The following is a 24,251-nucleotide window of genomic DNA, read 5'->3' as shown; positions in this document are numbered from 1 at the left end:
TCTCTAACTCCCTGTCTCTTGGCCTTGATGTGAGGCCTCCCATCCTGATAATAAAAGTTACTGATGCATGGCTTTAGGACCATGCTGTGTAATTAACATACTGGTTTAGCTCGAGGAATGCACCAAGCAGGGATAGGTGATACATAAGAAAAGGGTTTGTTTATTGGCTAAGGTTTGTGATGCACAAGGGCAACATGCTTTGCTAAAAAGTATATAACCTTTGTATAATCTGTATTCAGGGTCCCCTCCTGGCTAGCAGGGGGGCACCACGCTCGAGCGTAATAAACTTAGTGTCTTTTGGGAACTCTGCAGTTGTGGACTTTGGTTATGTGCCTCAGCCTAGATTCGAACTGTGCGTGACCTATCAGGTATAATTCGCAGCATTGGTGTGCGTGTCCTACCAGGTGTAATTCGTAACAGTCAGCATCTAGTACAGACTCCCATTGACTCCAGTGGGCTTTGGATCAGGCTGTTCTTTGCAAAGTCAAGTCCATTTCTTTCAACAACATTTATTTGACCTGGTTATTGGCCATGCCAAAAATAAATCTGTCTCTGATTAGTTAATGTGGTACTTGTCCAAATTCACATGACCTTGTGTTATATAATAGTCAGTGGTCTCAGATGGTGGCTTGTTCTTTGCAGAGAAAATGCACCTTTCCCAGTTGACGTATTTGTATGAATCACAGTATTCCCGGATACATCACAGCTGAATAACTTTGTCAACAGTTTACAGTGTCCTTGGTGTTTTCATTTTGGAGATTTTCAATGCCACTGGGCCTGCCAAGTAGAGGATTTCACCCTTTCTTGTCAACACCCCTTGCTCTCATGAGAATTTGGGAGCACTTTCGTCACCACTGCCCATTTTCTCTTGAAGATGACAGAGTCAGGGGGCTTCATTCATTCAATTTTTGCCAAGGAGTAACACAGCGATTGTTGGAAAAGACTGATCTTTATTTCCTGGCTCATCATATGATCTGGGTTAACCAAGGTTATACATACCGTTGTCACATGGTAGAGGTTGATATTCAATACCTGCAGTGGCTAGTGTTATAATTTATTTATATTGCAATAGCATCTAGATGCACCAGTCATGGATTAGTATGCCCATCTTCTAGGCCAGGGGTCTCAAACTCAAATGATGATGAGGGCCACATGAGGACTAGCATATTGGCCCGAGGGCCACACCACTGACCCCCAACTGCTGCCCCGGCCCCGCCCCCACTCCACCCCTTCTGTGAGGCCCTGCCCCTGCCCCTTCCCACCCCTTCCCTGCCCCCATTCCAACCCCTTCCCTGAAATCCCCACCCAACTGCGCCCCCTCCCTGCCCCCAGGGGGTGCAGGAGGGGCGCAGGATGCATCAGGGGCTGAGGGCAGGGGGTCAGGGTGCAGGATGAGGCAGGAGGCTCAGGGCACAGCAGGGGGCTCAGGGTAGGGTGTTGGGGTGCAGGAGGGGTTTGGAGGGCGGCTCGGACGGGGCGCGCACTGGGGGCAGGGCAGGCTCCCTCCCTGCCTGCCTGCCCTGTCCCCACGCCGCTCTGGAAAGCGGCCGGGATCTGGGGGAGGGGGGGCACAGGGGTCTGTGTGTTGCCCTGGCCACGCCTCCAGGTACCTCCCCTGAAGCTCCCATTGGCCGCGTGTTTGACACCCCTGTTCTATGCCTTCTACATCTCTACTCTCTGTCTGCATCTCCATGCTCATTGTGCTTATTTTGCCCCGGATCAGTCTCCTTTGCTGTTCTTCGTTACTGACAGGGCTGGACTCAGGGCCGGATCCAGGCACCAGCTTTCCAAGCAGGTGCTTGGGGCGGCACTGAGAATGGGGCGGCAGTCTGTGTCCCGCAGCGGCAATTCGGCAGCAGCTCCTGTGCTGTTCCAGGGCGGCGGCAATTCAGCGGCAGCTCCCTTGCTGTTCCGGAGGCGGCGGCAAGTCGGCAGTAGCTCCGTTGCTGTGGCGGTGGCAATTCAGCGGTGACTGCTTGGGGTGGCAAAATTGGTAGAGCCACCCCTGGCTGGACTTGCCAGGAACGTGTCTGATAAGAATTATATTTACTGAGCACAGAGGCATGGAACAAAAATGTGTTAGTCAGTGCAAGATGAGCTGTGTATTGCGTAATCTAGCTTCACAGGGAGCTTCCTTGCCCAGCACTAGAAGAGAACGCTGGCTCCAGGGAAGTCCCAGCATTGCGGGAAGTCATCCAGCTCTGAAGAGACACCAAAGACAAAAGTCTTGCATACACCGGGGTTTTGCCTCAATTTCAGCCACCAGTGTAAAACTCTAGTGTAGACAACCAAAACTGCTATTTGTACTGATGGAGCGGACCCTGGTTTTGAGCAGCTATAGGAGTGGCTGGGCCTGGTAGCTGTACTCAGAGCAAATCCCCACATAGATACTGATGTAAAGGAGAGAAGTGAAGAGAGTGACAGGAAAGCACTGACTGGAACTGCTATTGTTCAATTATGCAGTGAGTCAGTTAACTGGGGAAGCAATTATGATCTGCAGCAATAACACAAGAAATCAATAATGAAACAATTATTACAGGAATCCATTAATGAAAGATTCAGTTGTACACCAAATCAATTATGCAAGGGAATGGGGACAACAGCCAGCCAGTTGGGAACTGATACTACCAGGTCTAGACGATCAGGGATTGAGTGATGTTAACAGTTAAGTAAAGTTGTAACGGCATGACTATGACTCTGGTGCTGGTTGGGTGCCTGGTTCCTCCAGCCCAGCGGGAGGCAGGCAGAAGATAGCACTGGCATGGTGATGTCTGGAAGAAGTGGTAGCGAGGGCCTACAGGTGTCTCATCAGCAACACCTCCACAACTGGGAGCAAAGGGGAAGGTTGGGAAGGATCTGGATCCCACAAAGGTTAAATCTACCAGCTCCCCCCTTACCCCCAAAAAACAAACAAAAAATCCTAGATGAACATTAAATGAGATCTGAATCCCAGGGTCCCTGTTTCCTTTGATAGTTTCTAATCACATCCCCCAAAATCTAGATGAGGAGGTGGGGATGGAGGTAGAAGTAGTGTTCCCAGCTCCCTTTGTTTCTGCTGAGTGAACAGGAAAGGTCTGCGCCCAGGGAGCAGAAGCCTGTTAGCACTCCTGCTGCGTGATCACAGCTGGTACCAAGCGTTTCCCAAATTGCTCCCGCCGGGCTAATCCATGGGCTGAAAATGCCTCGGCAGCGACAGCATCGAGCGGGGGTCCTGGCGGCAGCTTGGTGTTGCGTGTGCCCTGGTTATCGCAGCATGACAGTGCTCGCTCTAGGTGCCGCGGTTGTCTCCGGGTTCACACCTGCCCGCACCAGGCAGGGACTGTCTGGAAATGAATTAACTCTTCCTGTGCCAAGGCTACGTCGTGCCCGTGAGTTAACGAAGCAGGGAGTCAGCCAGGGCCTGGGAGGGTTGTGGCATATGCAGGAACCATGGCGAGGGCTTAATGCTTGGGGGGAGGGAAGATGGAGGCGTCTCCCCCCCAGATATGCCCGACTCCTCAGCTCCAGCACTCCGGTGCCCTGCCCCCGCACGGCTGATGGCGGCAGCCGAGCCCTGGAGGGGTTCGGCCTGTTGTGTCCATGGGGGTATTAGCCCAGGTCAGAGCTGGGCCAGGTGTAGGATTTACCCCTCCCCCCATGCTGGGGTGGCCCGCATCCCATACAGGGCACGGGCTGTCGGGGGACGGGCGCTCAGAGTCAGCCGCTTGAGGCCCGGCCCAACCCCGCCCCCTCCGCAGCGGAACAAAGATGGCGCGCGGCTGAAAGCGCTCTAGACGGGACCCGCTGCCGGAGCGTACCATCCTCCACCCCCCTACCTCCACAGCAATGGTGAGGCTCACTTCCGGACGAGGACCGGAACCCGGAAGTGTGTGGCCCTGAGGGCTCCCCGGCTGCTCACAGGTGAGCATTCTCTTACCGATTATCGGCTCCTTATCGCTTAACCCCTTCCCGGGCAGGTCTCGCGAGAACAGTGGGGATTGGCTCTCTTCCTCCCCTCAGCTGGCGACAGGGGCGGGACTGTGCGTGCGACGAAGCACCGACATTCCATGCTCCCCGCCCTCCCCTGTCGCGCGCCGATCTCGTTCTCCTCCTCCCCAGGTGGCGTGGCACGTGCATCAGCCCCAGCTGTCCAGCCCAGCGCGTGCCCTTCCCGCCCTTCGCCGGCGGTGGGGGGAGGGGAGAGGCTGTTATGCTGGGAGCCCCCGTGACTGTCTCTGCCCGTACCCCACCCTGTCCTCGCACCAACACACCCGGTGCCAGGGCCAGATTAACCTTTTGTGGGCCCAGCGCCAAACATATTTGCGGGCCCCCCCAGGGGCAATGGAGCATGGCGCGGCGAGGTCAGTCCCCAGGGTGAGGGGCCCGCCAGGCGCAGGGCATGGCAGGGGTGGCCCCGCTCCGCCCAGCCCAGTGCGAGGCCACTATTTACAAACCGGCAGTTGCCAGACGCACAGTGGCCCTGTGATGCCAGCATGCCCCATCCCACGCCAAAGAGCCCCCCGCCCAACACCCCACTGACTTCCTATGACCAGAGCCCCCCCAGACCTCCCCCGGAAATGCACAGCGCCCTGCACAACACCACCCCTGCCCAGCACTCCACTGCCCACAGCCCCATCACAACTGCCCAGCACCCCCCACAGAACCCCCACTCCCTATTGCCCCAACACACACATCTTCCCTGCTCCCTCACAACCCAGCACCCTCTCCCCCCCAGATTCCCCAGAGACCCACTCCCCCAAGCCCTGCCTCCCGGCTGCACTCACTGGCCCTGCTGGGAGGTGACTGTGTCTGCTGGGCTGAGCTGGCAGTGCAGTTAGGGCTGGTCCCAGGGCCAACAATTGCTCTGTCCCTTCACGAATGGTGCGATCAGCCAGGCCAAGGCCTGCTCCGCCAGGCTCCCTCAAGAGGCTCTTGCCTGGAGCGGCCCAGCTAAGCCCCCCACACTGTCCCCCCGCCCAGACTGAGACTGGCCAGGCTTCTGCACCAGTCCCAGGCGGCTCAGCTCCAGGGAGACAGGCGGAGCCCCACAGGCCTGGAGCCAGCAGTGCACTGGGGTCCGGCCAGGGGGCAGAGAGGAGCCAGAAGCAAGTGGTGGGTGGCGGGAGGAGTGGGGTCTCGGGGTACAGTGCAAGTGGAGTAGGCCAGGGCCGCTTCTGAGCATGGGCTCGGCTCTATGGAGCCACTGGCACCATTATAAACCTGGCACTGCTTGGTGCAGTGCCATCAAGGTGGGTAACTCGCCCCCGGTATAGCTGGAGCGGGTGACTTGCGCCGATGCAGCCAGTGCTGGCCCTCAAGTGGGCGGCTCAGCCCAATGTGCCCAGCGCTGGCCCTTCCTCGTGCGGGCGGCTCAGGTCGATGCTGCCAGCACAGGCCCTCGTGCAGGTGACTTGCATCAGTGTCCAGTGCAGTCCCTGTGTGGGTGAATTATGCCAACACACCCAGCTGCACACACCCTGTGTTCATGACTCACACTATGCTCTGCCCGCCTGGGAGTGGGCTGTACCCAATGTGCCTAACACCAGCCTTAAGTGGATGACTCATGCCAACACTCTTAATGCTGCTGCCAGGTGAATGACTTGTGCTATTGCACCCAGGGCTGCCCCATGCATGTGACTTGCACCAACCCTCCCAGACCTGGCCTGTATGGGTGACTCATGCCAACAAGCTTTGTGGATGTGACCCCATGGGCCGCCCCATAAACCGCTTGCTTTCACTATTACTAATGAATGGGCCTCATCAGCTGAGAAATAATATTGCTACTCATCAAAGGGCTTACTAAATAGGTACCCCGATCCCCTTCACACTGTGTTTCCAGGCTTCTGATTGTGGGCCTCTTCAGCAGAAGCCAGTTCTACTAGTGAACATCCTCTACTGAAATTCTTCTGGTATAGGTATGGCCATGCCATTAGAATTGTTTTTGTTCTCTAGAGATTATAGATACACTGAAGCAGGGGGTAGGGTTTCCAGCTGCCCCAGTTCTCACTGCCCTGTATCATTCATCTTGTGAGACAGCTAAGAGCCCTGAGTTTGTTTAAGAGTCCGCAGCGTGATGGCAAAATTTGCTGATGCACATATGCCTTCTGGTTTCACAACGTGATTATTAGATGGGTTTGGTTGTGTCCTGGCTGGAGGGGATTTGGAGACCTGAATGTTCATTTGACATAATATGTTATTTGCAGAGACTGATGCAACGTCTCCAGAGCCAGAATCTGTGAGATATTTCACTTGAATCAGAGGTAGAAGAGACACCCGTAGCTAGTACTAGGTTAAAATCTGCACTAGTTGTCTCATTGGTCCCTTTTCGCACCTCTGCAGGAATGTACCGCTCCTTTTTTTTTTTTCCTGTTTAGTTTTTATTCTGTTCACAGTTACTGTGTATAGCACTTTTCTGACAAAGGGTGACCTTAATGCGTAACAAAGCTAAATGGCACAAGAAAGCCAGAGCATATATAAATGATGGAAAAGAGTGCTGCAAAGGGTTTATTCCACTGACCTCAGTGGAGTTAATCCTGATTTACAAAGGTGTGAGAGCCCATTGCATGAAAAATATGAAAGTATTTATTCATAAAGGTAAAGGAAGGAAAGGGAAATTCAGGTGTGACATGGGCAAGAAGATAAAAACGTATTGTCAGATATGATTTGAAAAGGTAGGGAGATACAGGAAGGCTGTTCCAGGTGGCAGCAGTGCCAGAGTGGAAGGCATTTACATCAGGTGATGTGTAGAAGACTAGCAGGGAAGTGTGTCTAGAGATAGACGATTGGTTTTAAAAACAAAGGGGGATCATGCTGAGCAGAAAAATTTGAAATAAATGGCCAGCTAGTGAAGTTGTTTAAGAATTGGATTGATATAGCCACACACTTTGGTGTGACTGAGAAGGTGTTTTTCTCCACTTTTAAATGCCTTTGTCCTGGCACAGAGGAGGAATCATCTCCCTCTATTGTCCCTGAAATGGAAATACGCTGTTGTTGTAGCTGTGTTTGTCCCAGGATACTAGAGAGACAAGGTAGATGGATAATATCTTTTATTGGACCAACTTCTGTTGGTGAGAGTGACAAGCCTTCGAGCTTACCTCTCTCGCCAGCAGAAGTTGGTCCAAAAAAAGATATTAGCTCATTCACCTTGTCTCCCTGAAATGGAAAGACCGTTGCCAAAATCAAAATGGCTAGATTTGCTGTTTTCTTTTTCTCTCTGTCCTCAGACTCTCTGTTGTGACAGAATCCCCCCTACCACTGTTGATTGACATAATTTATCAAAGCCCCTCTTGTTAAGTCTGTCATGGGATTAATATCTATATATTGTCAGTGTGCAGCTGGCTTTGTGAAACCTAGTAATTGTCCATTTACACTCCTCATCTCTTAGGAATTCACATTCCCCAGTGAAAATGGAGACCTTAAGGGACCTATCTGTGAAGGAGCTCCAGGAGCTGCAGGAGGATTCTGAGGAGATAGAGCGTCTGGCACTGGAATCAACAGAGGTAAACATTAACATGCATGCTGCAGGGTAAGGAAAGTGTGGATGCAGATAGGAGGTGCTGCTCCTCATTGGCTGTGGCTTTTGATCTCCCCTCTCAGGTCCAGGAACTACAGCTGGAAAGGGAGATGGCCTTGGCCACAAACCGGAGCCTGGCAGAACAGAACCTGGAATTCCAGACACCGCTGGAAACTGGCCGCACAAACCTTTCCGACAGATACCAGAAGCTGCAGAAGCTGGCTGAACAGTGCCAGGAGCAGAAGGCAAAATTGGGTACGTGTCTCCCAAACCACCCACCCTCCCCAGTGTAGGCAGGTCGTCTGGAACCAGGACTTTTTCCCATCTCTTCCTTCCCCCCCCCACCCCCGCCCCGCATTCCTGCCCAGTGGACTGAGGAGCTCCCTTTCTGTATAGGAGGTCTGTATTCTGAATCTGTCTTCTGGTTTTTGTTCAGACTGACACGGACAGAGTAGAGGTGATTCCCTAGCCAAGAGACTGCACAATGTTGGTTTCTCCTTGGGTTTTCTCCCTATATCAAAACTCCCCAAGGCAGCGAAGGTTCCCATTGTGAATGTGAGGGGTTTAACAAAGTCTTGGTGGCATGGGGCAGGAAGGTGACGTAGCTTCTACTTTACGCTTTGCTGGGATCATGAGTTAGAACATAGAGCCTTGGGATAGGTGCCTAGTATTGTCTCTGAGAGAGCTGGAGACAAGGTAATTTTGCCTAGTTTTTGTATGTCACATTTTGGTCATCACATTTTTCCTCCCCAGAGAAATTTTCTGCGGCGATGCAGCCTGGGACCTTGTTAAATCTTCTGCAGGTGGAGGGCCAAAGGATTGAAGAGGAATCTGAGGTGATACTAAAATTTAAGTTCAAATAAAAATAAAATTGACTAATGGAAATCTCCCTGAAAACTTGAAATTACCTTCCCCAACCAGCACCCTAAATTGGAGATTATCTCCCATAGATTGAAGCCATTGTCTTAAAGATTGGGATTATCACTCCTTTACAGTTGAGTGGTTTAATTGTTTCTGTGTGATCTAGGCCATGTCTGAGAACATGGGGTCTGAGCTGGAGCTGGGAGAGAACATTGGAGGGGGCAGCGTTGGTATCAGTGGTGTCTTGTGTTTCAGACTATGGCCGAGAAGTTCCTGGAGGGCGAAGTGCCACTGGAGATATTTCTTGAGCAGTTTTCCTCCATGAGGAAGTTGTCCCACCTGCGACGGGTCAGAGTGGAAAAGCTCCAAGAGGTACTGAGGAAGTCCGAAGCTTCACAGGAACCAGCCAGTGACTCTCATTTTAACCACCAGCATCCTGCTCCTCACGTAACTCCTGGGCCTGCTGATGAGCAGCAGCCACAGCCCTTCCTATCAGGAACACCATCCTTCCCTTTGCCCTATAGTCCAGCCCCACGCATGCCTGTAGGCCCCACAGCCCATGGAACTCTCCAACCTGCTCCTTTCTCTGGAGCACCAGTTATAATGGGACCCCTCACCTCCTCTCAGCCAAGCACCCAACCCACATTTCCCTATAAATCACCTCCAGCTCCTGGATACCCACAGGCCCCACCTGGAGGCTCGGCACCAGGATACTCCCAGCCTCAGACAAGAGGCTCATCTTCAGCCCCAGGGTACCCTTGGGCTCCATGCAGAGGGCCACCATCTGCCTCTGGTTACTCTCAACCCCAGCCGAGAGCTCCATCTGGACTAGGGTACCCCCAGCCTCCACAGCCTCCATATTTTCCACCAGGAGGTGGAAGACCACAGTGTCCATACCCAACCCAGCCACCACTACCTAGTTTTCCAATTCCATCCCAGCCTCCGTATCCCCCAGCTTCACATTCTCCCTTTGGATACCCACCACCTCCGCCACCTCGAGGCCCTGCTTGGCCTGGATACTAGTCAGTACTTCTGGAGAGCTTGCTTCATCATCCTCTCCTGTGTCATGGTCTGAGATATCAATCCTTGCTGAGAAATAAGCAAAAGAAGAAAGAGCTGGGAGTGTTGTCCTCAGACCCATACATGTATAAGCATTATGTAAGGTGAGAGGTGTGGTTCTGGCGTCCTATACATGCTAGCAGCATGAGATGTAAGACAAAGTGACACCGTAACAGCACATCTGAGGATTGCACTATTTTAGGTTTTGGTTAATGAATAATACCGTGTGATGGCTGCTGGCATTCTTCAGTGGCCACTTGTACTGCTTGGTCTTTTGAAGCCATGTTAGAAAATATAAATAGTGGGCCAGATTCTCTACTACTATAAATGGGCAAAACATGCACTGATTTACACCAGCTGAGGACCTGTGTGTGAGATGCCTGTGTGTATAGTTTTCTACATATATAGATATATACCAAAAGAATTCTAAAGACACAGGTGTGAGAGAGATGGAGTGAGAATCTCTGACAGTATTTGACCGGAAATGCTCATATTGCTTCCTAGGGAACTCAAGTCTGGAAACTAGACTAGCAGAGTCAGCCAGATTCAGAATCAATGCATAATTTATCTTGTCAATGAGAAGCGACTAGCTAGCATGTTGGGATAGGTCACCCCTTGATATGCCCCATGTCACTGTAGCGTAATTCAAAACCGGCTCCAGTCCTGCCATTCCCAGGATACTGCAGGACCAACATTTCCTTACCACTGCCTCTGTCCGTCTAACCATACTGATGTTACGATTTTACTGCAAAGCAAAGGTCTGTCCAGTGCTGCTGCTGTCTATCCATTTCAGCTGTTTCCAGCCTACTCAAGGGGAAAGGCCCCTTTAGCACTGGCCCCTTTTAGCTACGAGGCAGGCAGAGCCCTCCTTTGCAGGATGTGGATTATCACAGAGAAGGCATCAGGGTCATGAAATATGACTGGGATTTGATATGTGGAATATCTGTTCTGCCATGGAGATAAAATGAGTGGGCATGATGCTTCTGGAGCTGCTAATAATTTGGAGGCAAGGCAGCATGTGCCTTGACCTGTAGAAATCTGGGTGACTAAGCATTATTTGCTGGTTGATGGTGGAAAACAACACTACTATCCAAACTTTGGTAATGGTTCAGTGAAACACTGAGGTATGTAAGGTCTGCAATGTCTCTTCCTCCTCTCTAGTGACCTGCGGTAGGGGTGAAGGTACACTGGATCAAGAAGCATCCAGTATCCCTTGCATATTCCCCCCGCCCTTCCTCCTATGTTGACCTGAGGAAACAATGGACCCAACAGAGAGAATGAAGGATTCTTAACAAAAATGGTATTTTGCTTTGGTCTGCACTTACCTACCAAATTCTGTTTGCTTGCCTGTAAGTTATTTATAAAGATAGATGACTAATGGACTAGACCAAGTTGAATGCTTTTGGAATTTGATGGAAACAGTTCTCTAGCTGTGATTAATTAGAGTAATAAAACTTGATTAATTGCACACAGGGTTGCAGCTGTGATTGTTTTGGGATATGAAGTGTTGCCTGGTTGAAATTTTTTATTGATTTTGGTTTTTTGCCAACTCAGCATCCTTGCATTGATTCCTCTTTGATGATGTCCATATAGTCTTTCCTCTTCTATCTCTCACTGCCAAATTCTCTATGCATCATCCTTCCCGCCTTTCAGTCTGCAACATACCCTAGGTGCCCATTTGTGCAATCCTCTTCTCCAGGGGCTAATTGATCTCATGCTTCAGCATCATTTCTCCTTTACCTTCCTCTTCTCTGCACTGTAGTTTCTATCCTCCATTTTCCCTTCCCACGCCTCATTCCTTTGTCTCATTTCCTTTCTGTCTTTGGTTTAATATTGACCTCCTCAGCCCCCATTTCTGCAGCTTTTGGTGTCTTGAAGCTGACCTGATCGGATTGTCTCAGCTTGAATGAGAGGGTAGTTCACTCTCCATGGTTACACACGCCCAGTCACAATTACAAACCCAGCAAAGACTATTGCCGAAGTTTTTAATTTTTTTTTTTTAAAGGGCGAGTCTTGTCATATCAGTATTGTTTGGTCTGTTCCATCTACAGCACCAGCTGAGCAGTTCTTTAGCGCCCAGGATGCATGGTGTGACCTTCACTGTGAAGAGCTTTCTGTGAAAGAGAATTCTTCTAATATTGGTTTTGTGAAGTTCTACTAACTAGTTCCCTAAATTCATGGAAATATAAGTTCTCTGTGTGTTCCCCCCCCCGGCTCACTGTTTCTTTATCTACTGGAAACGGCAACAATAGCACAAACTCGTATGTTTCAAACAGTCTCTCTGCAGATATAAGGAGTGAGTTTCTTCTTCATTTTGTCTGGGTGAGAAGAGTGTTGCTGGGTTTTGTTGTTTATTTCACAAGTGATATCATATGCCTGTCTGTGACATAACAGCTGGCTGCTGTGGAGTTAGTGATATTATAGGACAGTGAGTTAAAACAAAGAATGGTTGGATTAACTCAGAATCAGTTGTGATAATCTGTTTTCACATACATGTTCTTTAGTCATAAGGAAGGGGAAAGACAGAAGCAGAAACCTCTCTAAAAAGAATTGGTTTGGTACATTTTGTGCATGGTGTCACCAATTATTTAATAGCACCACAGTGTGGGGTAGGCTGTGAAGTGTGTTTCAGGAGGAGTCTAAGAGAAGGCTCTTAAAAATCTCCAAATATCTATCTTATTTTTCTAGGAACTTATACTGCATTAATTATAGTGGTCTCTGGATGAGACTGAGTCTCCTTTTAGATTAAATAGATTAAAGCATAATTTTGCTGTGAAAAGTGATTACATAAAAATGTTATTGCCTTACTCCAAAGGCCTGCTCCCTGTGTGTAGTCAGAGTTGGCTCTGCTGACTTCAGTGACAAATGAGGCTTTTGTGTTTTTGACTTCTTAGTCCCTATGCAGCTTTGGAAGAGTTACTTGAATTCTATTCTGGGTCTGGCATCATCAGCACACGTCAGCTAAATTCCAGGTGCTGAATCTTTATTGTCAGCGTTATGCAAGCCAGTAAGATCCCAGCTTAACTGTCAGATAACAGGCTGAGCTTGTGGCACTTAGTAGAAACATCTTTTCTCATGTCATCTGAGAGAGCTGATATGAAATTCACCGTGAGAAATAAGCATGGAGCTTGACAATGCCATTTTTGCCATGTCACTTCAGAACCAGGTTTTAGGAAAATCTTCTTCTTAATTTGTTTTACAATAGTGCCTGAATTGTGCTAGGCACTGGAGATGCACCAAGTAAGAGGCAGCCCCGGCTCTGGAGGGTTTACACTATAAATAGACAAGAGAAGTATTATTATCCCCATTTTACAGATAGGAAACTGAGGTCCAGAGAGAATAAGTGGCTTTCCCACAGTCACCCAGAGAGTTTGTGGCAGAACCACGACGAGTGCCTTAACCCCCCACCCCCACCCCAGAGTGTGTAGCTCGTTCTGTTGTATTGAAAAAAGAAGCATAACTACTAGAAAAAAAGTTTTATTACAACTGTTATTGCTTATTAAATATCTCAGTCATGTTTGTGTTCAGCATTATCTCCTCCCACTCTCATCACACATCCAGCTTGCCTCGATCTTACATATGCCTTCTCTTCTCACCTAGCCACGCACACCCCCACACATACACACCAGCCCCACTCACATACACATTACCACAGGATATTGTACTCCTCGGGTACTCCAACCATCCAGCCATTTGCTGAGCCAAACATGCATCATCACAGCTTCCTAAGTGACGTAAGAAGACAGTTTATTCCTAATCTTTTCCATGGTGCTTATTACTCTGGTATCTGAGCACCTCGCAGACAATAATGAAGTTAGCTTCACTATATCCTTGGAAGATAGTGAAGTGTTCGACTGATTTAGAGTGCAAGAGCAGGCATGGAGATTCTGCAGTCCACTCCTCCAAGGACTAAGGCCTGGTATACACTTAAAAATTAGATCAACCTAGCTACATTGCTCAGGGCTGTGAAAAATTTCGCACCCCAAACACCATAGTTAGGTTGACCTAACCCCCACTGTAGAAGCAGCTAGGTCGATGAAAGAATTCTTCTGTCGACCTAGCTACTGCCTCTCAGAGAGGTGGATTAACTGCAGCAATGGGAAAAAACCCTTCCATTAATGTTGAAAGCATCTATACTACAGCTTGTTATGTAGACATATCTTAAGTAAACAAACACCGCCACTTCACAGCCCAAATGTAAAGCACAATTCTTACACTTGCCTGCCCTTAACAAACAACAACAAATCAACTTAAACACACACACACATTTCCTCCCAGTGAGAGGAATGGAGAAGAAACCACAAGCAATGAATGCTAGATGAATTTGTCATAGGAAGGTGCTCACATACCATAGCAATGGGCATAATACAAGAACCTGAATAGAATAGAATACAGAGGTTAATGACCAACATATAAAAATCAAATCCACTGATCATGGGTGCCCCAAATTTTAGATGCCTAGCATGAAACACACAGGCCCCTTGACTTCAGCTCAATACCGCTGAAAATTAGGTCCGGTGGGTCTGAAGCTGTACACCAAAAAATAGAGACATGCACAATTAGGGGTGCTTTTGAAATTTTGGGCCTAAGTGACTTGCCAAAGGTCACTAGGGGGAAAAGAAGGCAGACATCCTGATTCTCTTTGCCCCTATCCCTGGAAAGGGATGTGTAATTTGGGGCTGTACAGATTCCCCCATCTCATGTCTCTGGCAGTGTGGGAAAAGCCTTTACAGCTGCATGTAGTAACACGGAAAAGATTCCAGTGCAGGATTGTCTCAGGTATTTTTTTTCTTCTCTTCTGTCAGTTTTTCAAGTCGTCTTGTCTGCAGGGCAAGAAAACGAACCACGTAGAAAATTACTTAACAGCTGCCAGAATTTGAGAAGCACAAATACAGCTATTGATTCAGCTCTCATGTGCCTCCCCTCCCCTGCTTGGGTTTGGTGATGACATGATTTGGGAATGGCTCAGCCTGGTGATACAGTGCCAAGGTTAGGGAATGGCTTACCTGGGGGAAAGAGGCTAAAGTCGCCGAGCAGAATGCAAGTCATAGTCACTGTCGGAGGAGTTGTCTGGAGGGTTGGAAGACCTGATCGCCCCTTCCAGAGCTGTAAAAGGAAGAAACCATCACTCTCTTCACTACACAGCCAGAGATCAAGGTGCTAATGACCTCTGTGAGGAGTACCAGGGGTGTAGGAATGAATATAAGGTCCTCCATCCCCAGTACCTCTTAAGTCATGCAAAAATCATAAGAGGTAACAACTACTTCATGTTTCAGAGTAACAGCCGTGTTAGTCTGTATTCGTAAAAAGAAAAGGAGTACTTGTGGCACCTTAGAGACTAACCAGTTTATTTGAGCATGAGCTTTCGTGAGCTACAGCTCACTTCATCGGATGCATATATGCATCCACGATATGCTATGATTCCACGATATGCTATGCATCCGATGAAGTGAGCTGTAGCTCACGAAAGCTCATGCTCAAATAAACTGGTTAGTCTCTAAGGTGCCACAAGTACTCCTTTTCTTTTAACTACTTCATGCATTCACATAAGTGCCTTTCAGCCAGCTATCACAAAAGTGGTTACTACCCCTCATTTACAGATGGGGAACTGAGGCACAGAGAGTTTAACTGATCTGCCTGAAGCTACAGAGTGGAAGAGCTGGAAGAAGAACCCCTCTAGAGTGATTCCCACTCTATTCTAGGGAAACTCTGTAGTCCATCTCTGCAAAGCAGGCCTGACTGTCTCCCTTCCCTGCTCCCTTGTTCTTACCTGTCCACTTCTTTTTTTGTGTCATACCTGGTCACTATACACTGTGCTGTCTCTTACCTGGATAAGCCGAAAGGTAGGAGTTCTTCTTAGGGGTCTGAGAATAGTCGTTGTCTTCGCCCTGTGCGCCTTGACCTTCCTGACGGGGCCTGAGAGTGACAGTGCTGTTGCGATGGAATGAAACTAGATGGCAGCACAATGGAGAATTGTTAGTCACTGCATCTTTAAGGTAGAATCATAGCAATGTAAGAATCTACTCCAGTCCCCCATGCAGAAGCTGGATTAAGTATACCTAGACCATCCCTACTCCCTCTTCTTTTGAGCTGCAGAACTGTCTTACTGTTTAACCAAAATATCGAGTCTTTTTTCAACATTTTCCCCCAAAGCCGTGGTTGAAACTCCTCACCCTCATTCGCCAACCGCCAGTAGCACCTCCCAAACCCAAACAGGCCAGTGTTTGTCAGTCAGCGGGGCTGAGTAAGAACTGAACCAGTGCGGGAACACAGTGGAAGTGTACTGTGCCACTGGAATTGGTGTGTGACTCAACTTTCCCATCTGAGTCACTAAAGAACCATTGAGTCAGCATGGGCCCAAGGTGGGATGCTGCACTACGCATCCCACTACGTGATAGAGGTGAGTCATGCGTGGTACTAAGAATTACAGTCCTGCAACAAGTGATCAATAGGGGGCGTTCTTCCTTCTGAGCAAGTATGAAACCAGCCACTAGTCTGGTGAGGCGGGGGTGTTGTGTTGCTGGAGGTGCTGCCTTTTGGTTGAGGTATAAAGCCCCAGTCCTGGCTACTTGTGGTCATTAAAATCCCAATGTCATTTAAGCTGGGTAATAACGTTCTCCCTGCCTAAAACTCCCAGCAGTTTCAATGGGAGAGATTATCCTTCACTGTGCCTCCTTAAAGCAGTACAATGCTGCTGTGTTCCACCCCAGAGATGGCTGCATTTCAGGGGTGGGTGTACAACCTTTTCTATGCAGTGTTCTGGGATACTTAGTAACATTTCAAGGGCTTGGATAGGATCTTTCGACCCAGAGCCCTGTCACGTATGAAGTTCCTGAGGCCTTGGCCTTATTTTCCGCTTCAGACACATCTTGTACCTGGGCTGTTTTCTGGCCCTGTGATCATTCAGACACCCTGAATGAAGGTGGTGAAATGGTGGGATCAGAGGGAAACCTCAGCACCTATGGTGGCTGTTGGCTGTAAACCACTTAACCCTCAGGCTGAACAATAGCCATCCTGTTGCTGAGTTGCGGAGCCCAGGGGGCCTGTGTGCCTGAGATCAAACTGACCGCAGCAGTGCATCAGATGCTTCAGAGGAAGCTGAAGAGATGAGAGTGTTAGGGGTGACCTGCAGAGACCTGCCTCTGTCTTGTGCTTTCTCCTTACCGGTTTGCTGTAATCCAGTTGGGCCTATCCACTGGCGCTGCTGCTTCTTGGAGTCTGCAAGGAGAGGGAGAGGCAAGTGCGGTGGAGGAGGGAAGGGTGAAGTTAGATGGGTACAGACCAGTCTGTCATTTTATACGCATCACTGAATCACAGGCACTAGGGGCTGGAGAGCCCCATTAGATCAGCTTGTCCTAAGGTTGTCCCTACAGTGCATTTTCTAGTGCTTTGTCCATTTGGATTTCACACAGCTCCAGCAATGGGGATTTCCTTGGAGACTATTCCCCATCCTGATTGATCTTGCTGTCAGTAGCAGTTTTTTCTGGATGTTCTGCCTTAATTTCCCTTTTGTCTCCTCCTAGCCCCATGAGCCACATCAAATAATCCCTCTGCTTCCTGGCTAGACACTTGAGGTGCTAGAAATCATTTGGATAAGACAGGGCCTGGCTGATCCTTTGTGTCATTTCCATGTCTAAGCCTCTCAAGAGCCTGTGAAATACACAACACTGGGTGATTCAAGAGGCTTTTTCATTCTGAACTCCTTTTTTATTTTGCCTGCATTGTGTGGGCTAGACAATTACGGATCTCGAGGAGAGGCATTTGTGGTGTGTTTCAAAGACTGGGAAAGGGACAGCTCCAAACCCCTCTGACTCAGGAACTCACATTCCAAAAACTGCTGTACAAGATCAACAGGAGAAATGTGTGTGTGTCTCCTGAATCCTCAAAGGGACGATATATAAAACTCCTTTTGTTTAAGAGCAATACATCAGCCACTGTAGCTCCGTGATGCCACCGCTCCAGAGATAATGGAGTGGGAAAGAGGCCAAAATAAGGGGAGGGCATGGGAAGACAGCCAGCAACAGAGCAGGAGGAAGAGAGCAAGAGACTGGGAGAAAGAGAGAGAAGAAGATGGGAAATAGACATAAGAGCTAGAGGGACAGTGACTCCCAGCTGTGTGAGTGAGATGAGAACTTTCCCTAGACTCCTTGGAGGAGTGAAGCTGAGGGAGTCAGACATGCTATGGTATAAGGACAACAGGATCAGTGGTCTCACACCTACAGCAAGAGTTTGTCACGTACATTTCTTCTGTAGCTTCTTGTAGGCGGGAGGTCCACAGATAATGATGAGAACTCCAAGGAGGATCAGAGCCAGGAGGATGCTCACAATGGTTCCTGCTCCCACCCCAGCTGAGCGTGGCTTGAAATTCTGGCCTGGGAAAAGGAGCTGCAGTTACTGATTAATTCCCATCTCTCCAGAGACATGCCAGTGCTTCGGACAGGTTTGACAGCTTAGCCAGCCTCTGGTGATCCCTAGGAGAAGAGTCCCACCTTAAACCCCAATCCCTCCACTCCGCCCCAAAGACTCAATTACAACCCAAAATCCCCATGCGAAGCCCTTCCCAAGCTCCCAATCTATATCTCAAATCTCACTCAACTCACATCTTCTGCCCCTAAACACCACCTTCTACCCAATTTCCAACCCCAGCAATTTGCAAAGGTTGACTGTAGATCAGGCAAATTTCTCTTCCTCCCCATTTCCTTAGTACATCAGCCACATGTGGGTCTTTGTCCCTTTTGAGTGGCTGGTCCACGTAAAAGATTTATGAGTCTGCTACTGCCGCCAGGCTAATGGCATTAGTTCTTTAGCCTACGAGCAGCAGCTCATGTGAGATCCAGAGATCCTGTGTTCCATCCCCATGGATGACCTAGCCAAAGGGTCATCACTGACCTGTTTCCTGATGTAAAGTGGTCCTATCACATGAGGGATAAGCACTGGTCTAAAACACAAGAGAACCTGTTGGCTTACACGTGACTCTCGTTTTGGAGCAGCTTTCTCTTTTGAAAGTGGAACACTCCTGGAGGTGCTGTTGGCTGCAGGACACTCCCCGTGTCTTGGCACCTGGGACTTGGACGCTCAAGGAGAGCTTCCCGCACTGCAACTCTTGGCACACCTGCTGCCCCCTAGATTTCTTCCATGAATTGGAATCGCACAGGACTTCCCATTTCCCCTCATGGAACACCTCCATGACCCCTTCACAGGGGCTCTGGCTGTCCCCAAGCCTTCGCATCACCCTTGGCTGGGAACCTGGGGAGGAGACAAGCAGGGATTGGTGAGACCCCAGGCGAGTGGATGTCTGAATGACCCAGCTGACTACAGGCAATGTGGCCTAGTGGGTAGAACACTAGCCTGCCAATGGGGAGACCTGGATTCTGTTCCCATCCCTGCTGCTAATCTGCTGGGTGATCATGGACAAGGTACTTCACTTCCGTGTCCCCTCCCATCCTTTGTCCTGTGCAGTAAGAATGGAAGCTCTTGGGGTGGAAGCTGTCTCTCATGATATGTCTATACAGCGCCTAGCACAGTGGGATCCTGATCTCATATAGGGCCTTCAGGTGCTGCGGTTATACAAATAATTAACAACAATGGGCAGACTGATGGGGTTCCAGTGCATTTCATACCTAATGCTGCTAGTTAATAGTGGTTTGTGTGGTGTACGTGGCCATGAAAACCACCCCATTCACTGCTGCATTTCACAGCCCGTGATATTGCACTAAATTCCTATCGATTCTAGTGATCTCATGGTTTGTTGGTTAGACCCCAGGCTGGGGTGGCAGGTGCTCCAAGTTCCAATCCTGACTCATTGTGTGATCCGGGGCAAGTCTATGGTTTTGCCTCCTGTAAAATGGGAACAATAATCACGTCTCATAGGAAAATTATAAGGGTTAATGATTAATGTGTGAACAGTGCTTGGAAATCCTCATCTACAAGTGGCTAGAGAAGTTCAGAGTATCAGTAAAATAGTATTGTACTGCATCATATGGGATATTAATTGCACTGTATTGTATCATATAGGCTTGCATTGCAATGGATGCTATCTATGGTACTGTATTTCAACAGCATTGCATCATATGGCATTGCATTGCCATGTATTGTGCTGCAGAGTATTTATATTATATTTGCATTGTATTGCATTTTAACCTATAGCATTGCATTTGTACAGTGTTGCATTGCATTGGCTTGCACTGTTCTCAACCCAAGAGTCTGAAAATTCTCAGGGTCAGAAGTAGTTGTTACTAGAAATAAACTTGGTAATAATTTTGACTGACAGTCAGCATTTCTGAGGCTAATGCAGAGGATGCCGTTGTGTGGAAAAGTGATGCCAATCTTGACACTTTTAGATTTGCAGACTAAGGGATGAGGGAGGAAAAGAGGAGGTGAGGGTCAAAACTGCTGGCAGTTACAGGCAGCAGAGGCCAGCAGCAGGCGTGGAGATAGAAGAGAGTGGGATATTTTTGAGGAGTTTCCTTGCCATTCGAGAAATGTTGTACCACAATCTGACACTAGGTTCATGGCCATGCAGGCTGCCAGTGGGGTAAGTCCCCTCTGCCCACCTCGTGCAATAAATGGGCTGCGGGGATGGATTGGCCTCTTTAGAATGCACAGGAGTAAAGGTGAAACGTGGCAGGAGAGGAAAGCGAAAAGGAACTTGACTTGGCTGTCCTAAGATGGACTCACTCACTGGAGCAGATGACAGAGGCTGGAGTTTTGTCCTGAGAGTTCCTGGTTCTGTTGAAACAGTCTGGGATAGAGTCACTTCCACATGATGCCACCATCTCCCAGTGGACAGGTAGATGCTGCCTTTCATTTTTCACCAAGAAAGACCGGTCTTTCTGCTCTAAGGCATCACCGCAGCCTATCTTCCGACAAACCCAGCGGGCCAGCTCTGTCTCATTTTCTGGATTTGACTGGACCGTTCCCCAGTGGCCTCCCATGTAAAGCTCCACAATCCCTGAGCAGTAGAACCTCCCATCGACCAGCCGCATCCTGGGGGGGCCTGGGAGAAGGACAAAGAGAAGGGGATTGTTACAGACAGTGACATCATCTCACATAATTTACCGACATTGCCTGTGATAAAGGTCCTGGGATGCCTTTCTGCTGCTTTTTTTGGTCACATTAACCAGGGGAGTATTTTGGTGTTTTCTCTCCCTAGGCATTTGATAGGCGTACCCTGGTAGACTCCAGCTGTGGTAAGCTGTGGATGATTGTTAGGAGACAGCTTGGGCCCAGTAGGTAAGTGAAATCCCACTGGGGGCACGTACCTGCATTGACAGCATATCCCTTCCCACCACCTTCCTTATTCCAGCTTCTCATCTACACCTGACACAATGGGAACAGCTCTGGGGGTGTTTTCCAGCCCACATCTGCTCAGCCATAGGGGGCTGCTGTGACCCTGTGGGGTAGTTCAGTTCCTGAGCAGAGTTTTCATCAATAATTTAAATTAAATCACCCAAATGCCCATTAAATTGAAAATGTAATCCATCTATCTATCATCACGATACAGATCTATCTAATAATCAGATTTCAGAGTAACAGCCGTGTTAGTCTGTATTCGCAAAAAGAAAAGGAGTACTTGTGGCACCTTAGAGACTAAACAATTTATTTGAGCATAAGCTTTCGTGAGCTACAGCTCACTTCATCGGATGCATACTGTGGAAAATACAGAAGATGTTTTTATACACACAAACCATGAAAAAATTGGTTGTTTATCACTACAAAAGGTTTTCTCTCCCCCCACCCCACTCTCCTGCTGGTAATAGCTTATCTAGAGTGATCACTCTCCTTACAATGTGTATGATAATCAAGGTGGGCCATTTCCAGCACAAATCCAGGTTTTCTCCCCACCCCCAGGTGGAAACCTTTTGTAGTGATAAACAACCAATTTTTTCATGGTTTGTGTGTATAAAAACATCTTCTGTATTTTCCACAGTATGCATCCGATGAAGTGAGCTGTAGCTCACGAAAGCTTATGCTCAAAAAATTGGTTAGTCTCTAAGGTGCCACAAGCACTCCTCTTCTTTTTGCTAATAATCAGAATAACATAGGATTTGCCATACTAGATCTAATTACTGCTCCCTCCCCTGCTTTACCATAAGAGACCTTTGGCCTATTTTATCTCATATCTCACCCCCTGCCAATGCCATACTAGATTAGACCATTGATCCACAGAGTTCAATATCCTGCCTCCTGCTGCACCAGTTCAGACAGCTGTCCACCTAGTCCAGTACTGTGTTTCCACTACCAGCCTGTACGTGATGCTTCAGGGCCAGGTGAAACCCCCATAATCCAGCTTGCCCAATGTGCAGTGCTGTTCATTGGGGTGGGAAAGGGGAATTACATTCCAGCCGCAGAAGAGATCTGTTTATGCCCCTGAAGCATGAGATACAATTAGCACATTTTAGCTGGCCTCCCTACAAATGTTATTATCCATCATAAGATCATCTGTCTCTCTTAAAAACCCATACACAGACGGCCTCCTGCAGCAGTGAGTTCCATGGATAGATGTCTCACTGTGCAAAGAAGCATTTGCTTTGATTTGCTAGATGCTAATTTCACCGAGGGACTCCTTTGGTTTCTTGCATCTTCTCTCCTAATGATCACCTTTAACTGTGGTAACTTGCAACCATTTCTATCAGAAGAGTGAATGTGGATCTGAATGGATTTGGTGAACCTGGATGTGTGGAGTTTCCTTACCGGTGGGTTCTGGTGTAGTTGGTGGTGGTGGTGGTGCAGTGGTGGTTTTTTTCGGATCTGAAATGATAAGGATGTCCAAAATGTTTTAGTAGGGTGCAGACCCAGCCCCAGGCAAAAGTTCTAAGGGAGGCAGTCAGGAAGAGTGTTATGTTCACTGAATAGACACAGCGAGAAATTAAATAAAAAAGATAAATTTCCTTGCTGGAAGGTTTCAGTGTAATTCTACTTTATTTCTTAGAATTCAGAACAGTAGCACATGAAAACTCAAAAACACAGCGAGAGAACACAGGCTGCTCCCTACGGCAGCGAGACACAACTCACCCACCTTGCTTTAAGCTGGCTCTCTCCTGCCTGACTCCGATTGCAAGCAGGACCAAGAACATCTGTTCCCCTGCTCTTAGTGGTAGCTTGTAATTCCAATACAGTCCTCAATACACCCCAGAGGGGAAGACCAGACCTACCTTTGCAGACCACAGTCAAAACCTGCGTGCAGTTGGATTTCTCCCAGTGGCAGTTCCTGAGGGCAGCCTCATTCCCCTGGCAGCTCAGCTTTATCCCTTCAGTGGGTTTCTGCTCTGAGACTATTTCACTGGAGGGGGAGCCACAGCCCAGCCATTCACAGACCATTTTTGTGACCGTCTGGTTCCAACCACTTCTACAGACTCTCTCCCAGTGGCCCCTAGGGTTAACCTCCAGCAGGCCAGAACATCTGCAGTCAAAGCCTGTGAGTCTCATGGTCCACCCTGCTGAGAAAGTAAAACAGCATGTTAGAGAGAAGAGCAGTGTTTAGGAAATCTCTCCTCTCTCTCCCCTTGTGTCTGTCTCCCTCCCTTTAGCTTTGTCTTCTTTGCCACAAAAAAGTGTAAAAATCCAATGAAGTGAGCTGTAGCTCACGAAAGCTTATGCTCAAATAAATTGGTTAGTCTCTAAGGTGCCACTAGTACTCCTTTTCTTTTTGTGAATACAGACTAACACGGCTGCTACTCTGAAACAAAAAAGTGTATGTTTTATGGCAGGATAACCAGTACATGTTAGCTCCCCTGCTGTCCAGTTCCAGTGGAGACAGGGCACTTTAGCTGTTAAATAGGTAAGATTGACTACGGGCAGCGGGGGAGATAGTGCTGACCAAAGCTAAGCAAATAATCGATTTTTCGTGGGCTGACCTGAAAGACTCAGGAAAAAAATCAGTTTGGTTTGAACTGAAACCAAATTTTGCAGTTTTTTCTTGCTGAAATTAAACAACAACAAATCTTTTCAGGTCAATCGAAACATTGTTTTTGACCCCAAATGACATTTGTTTTAGTTTTTGTTTAATTTCAGGTTAAACTAAATGTTTCATTCGATCTCAAATGAATTTTTTTAAAATTTTCCTTTTTGGGTGTTTTTCACCCTTTGTTTTTAAATGTAGCTAAACTTTGAAATGCAACAAGGTGGGGGAGGTAATATCTTCTATTAGACCGTCTTTTGTTGGTGAGAGAGAGACAAGCTTTCCAGCTTACACAGAGCTTCAGACTTGAAGAAGAGCTCTGTGTGAGCTCAGACGCTTGTCTCTTTCACCAACACAAGTCAATCCAATAAAAGTGATTACTTTCCCCACCTTGTCTCTCTAATATCCTGGGACCAACACGGCTACAACAACGCCGCAAACAATTTGAAAGGAAACATCATTTTGAAATGGCTAAAATGGACTGTTTTGACATTTTCAAAAAAAAAAATCATTTTTTTCAGCCAACGCTATTTACCAAATTTGACACAATTTTGTGAATGGTTCTGGTGCCCTGAAAAAATGCACTTTTCTGCAAATTTACTATTCACCAAAGGAAAAAAAAAATTCACTGAGCTCTAGTGCTGACCTGACCCTTGTCAAAGCTACAGGTGCCTTGTCTCCACTAGGATTTTACAGTAGGCTAGTGAATGCACGTTAATTATCCCCATGTAAACCCCACTTTTTCTGCAGTGAAGTTAGCCTTCAACTCACTCGTCTTTTGTTAGTTCCCTTTGCTCCAGTGCTGTCTGAAATGTCAGCAGGTGTTTTGCGAAGCAGAGCAGGAAGGAAATGGTGCTCGTTTGTTTGTGTGACTCTCAGATGTGTAGTAGTGTGTGTGTGTGTCTCTCTCTGAGCATGTAGACACACTAGTATGCATGG

The 24,251-nt window shown here is 48.1% G+C and overlaps 2 protein-coding genes across 9 annotated transcripts in view; one reads left to right on the top strand and one right to left on the bottom strand.

Annotated features, from left to right (window-relative positions):
• The first annotated feature begins 2,758 nt into the window (after positions 1-2,758).
• VPS37C (VPS37C subunit of ESCRT-I) overlaps positions 2,759-24,251 on the top strand; it is a 26,482-nt gene continuing 4,989 nt past the window's right edge. The window contains exons 1-7 of one of the 6 annotated variants that reach the window (XM_043549601.1): positions 2,759-3,900; positions 5,350-5,570; positions 7,364-7,478; positions 7,576-7,747; positions 8,246-8,328; positions 8,609-8,725; positions 20,565-20,644. In XM_043549601.1, coding sequence (XP_043405536.1) covers positions 5,359-5,570; positions 7,364-7,478; positions 7,576-7,747; positions 8,246-8,328; positions 8,609-8,725; positions 20,565-20,644 — 779 coding nt within the window. In that variant the 5' untranslated portion in view covers positions 2,759-3,900; positions 5,350-5,358. Of the gene's footprint in view, positions 3,901-5,349; positions 5,571-7,363; positions 7,479-7,575; positions 7,748-8,245; positions 8,329-8,608; positions 12,930-20,564; positions 20,645-24,251 lie in introns of those variants that run through there. The other 5 variants (XR_006291781.1, XM_043549599.1, XM_027833956.3 and 2 more) reach the window with 5 other exon arrangements.
• CD5 (CD5 molecule) overlaps positions 12,874-24,251 on the bottom strand; it is a 26,036-nt gene continuing 14,658 nt past the window's right edge. Inside the window, exons 3-11 of one of the 3 annotated variants that reach the window (XM_027833954.3) lie at positions 22,567-22,851; positions 22,106-22,162; positions 20,094-20,408; positions 18,380-18,658; positions 17,653-17,784; positions 16,577-16,630; positions 15,240-15,362; positions 14,419-14,518; positions 12,874-14,235 (exon numbers count right to left, since the gene is read on the bottom strand). In XM_027833954.3, the coding sequence (XP_027689755.1) occupies positions 14,433-14,518; positions 15,240-15,362; positions 16,577-16,630; positions 17,653-17,784; positions 18,380-18,658; positions 20,094-20,408; positions 22,106-22,162; positions 22,567-22,851 (1,331 nt within the window). In that variant the 3' untranslated portion in view covers positions 12,874-14,235; positions 14,419-14,432. The remainder of the gene's footprint in view (positions 14,236-14,418; positions 14,519-15,239; positions 15,363-16,576; positions 16,631-17,652; positions 17,785-18,379; positions 18,659-20,093; positions 20,409-22,105; positions 22,163-22,566; positions 22,852-24,251) is intronic. The other 2 variants (XM_027833955.3, XM_043549598.1) reach the window with 2 other exon arrangements.

The sequence above is a fragment of the Chelonia mydas genome, chromosome 6 (assembly GCF_015237465.2).
Source record: "Chelonia mydas isolate rCheMyd1 chromosome 6, rCheMyd1.pri.v2, whole genome shotgun sequence".
NCBI classification, from domain to species: Eukaryota; Metazoa; Chordata; order Testudines; family Cheloniidae; genus Chelonia; species Chelonia mydas.
The sequence above is the reverse complement of the archived record's forward strand: the minus strand, read 5'-3'. Positions and strand labels throughout refer to the sequence as shown.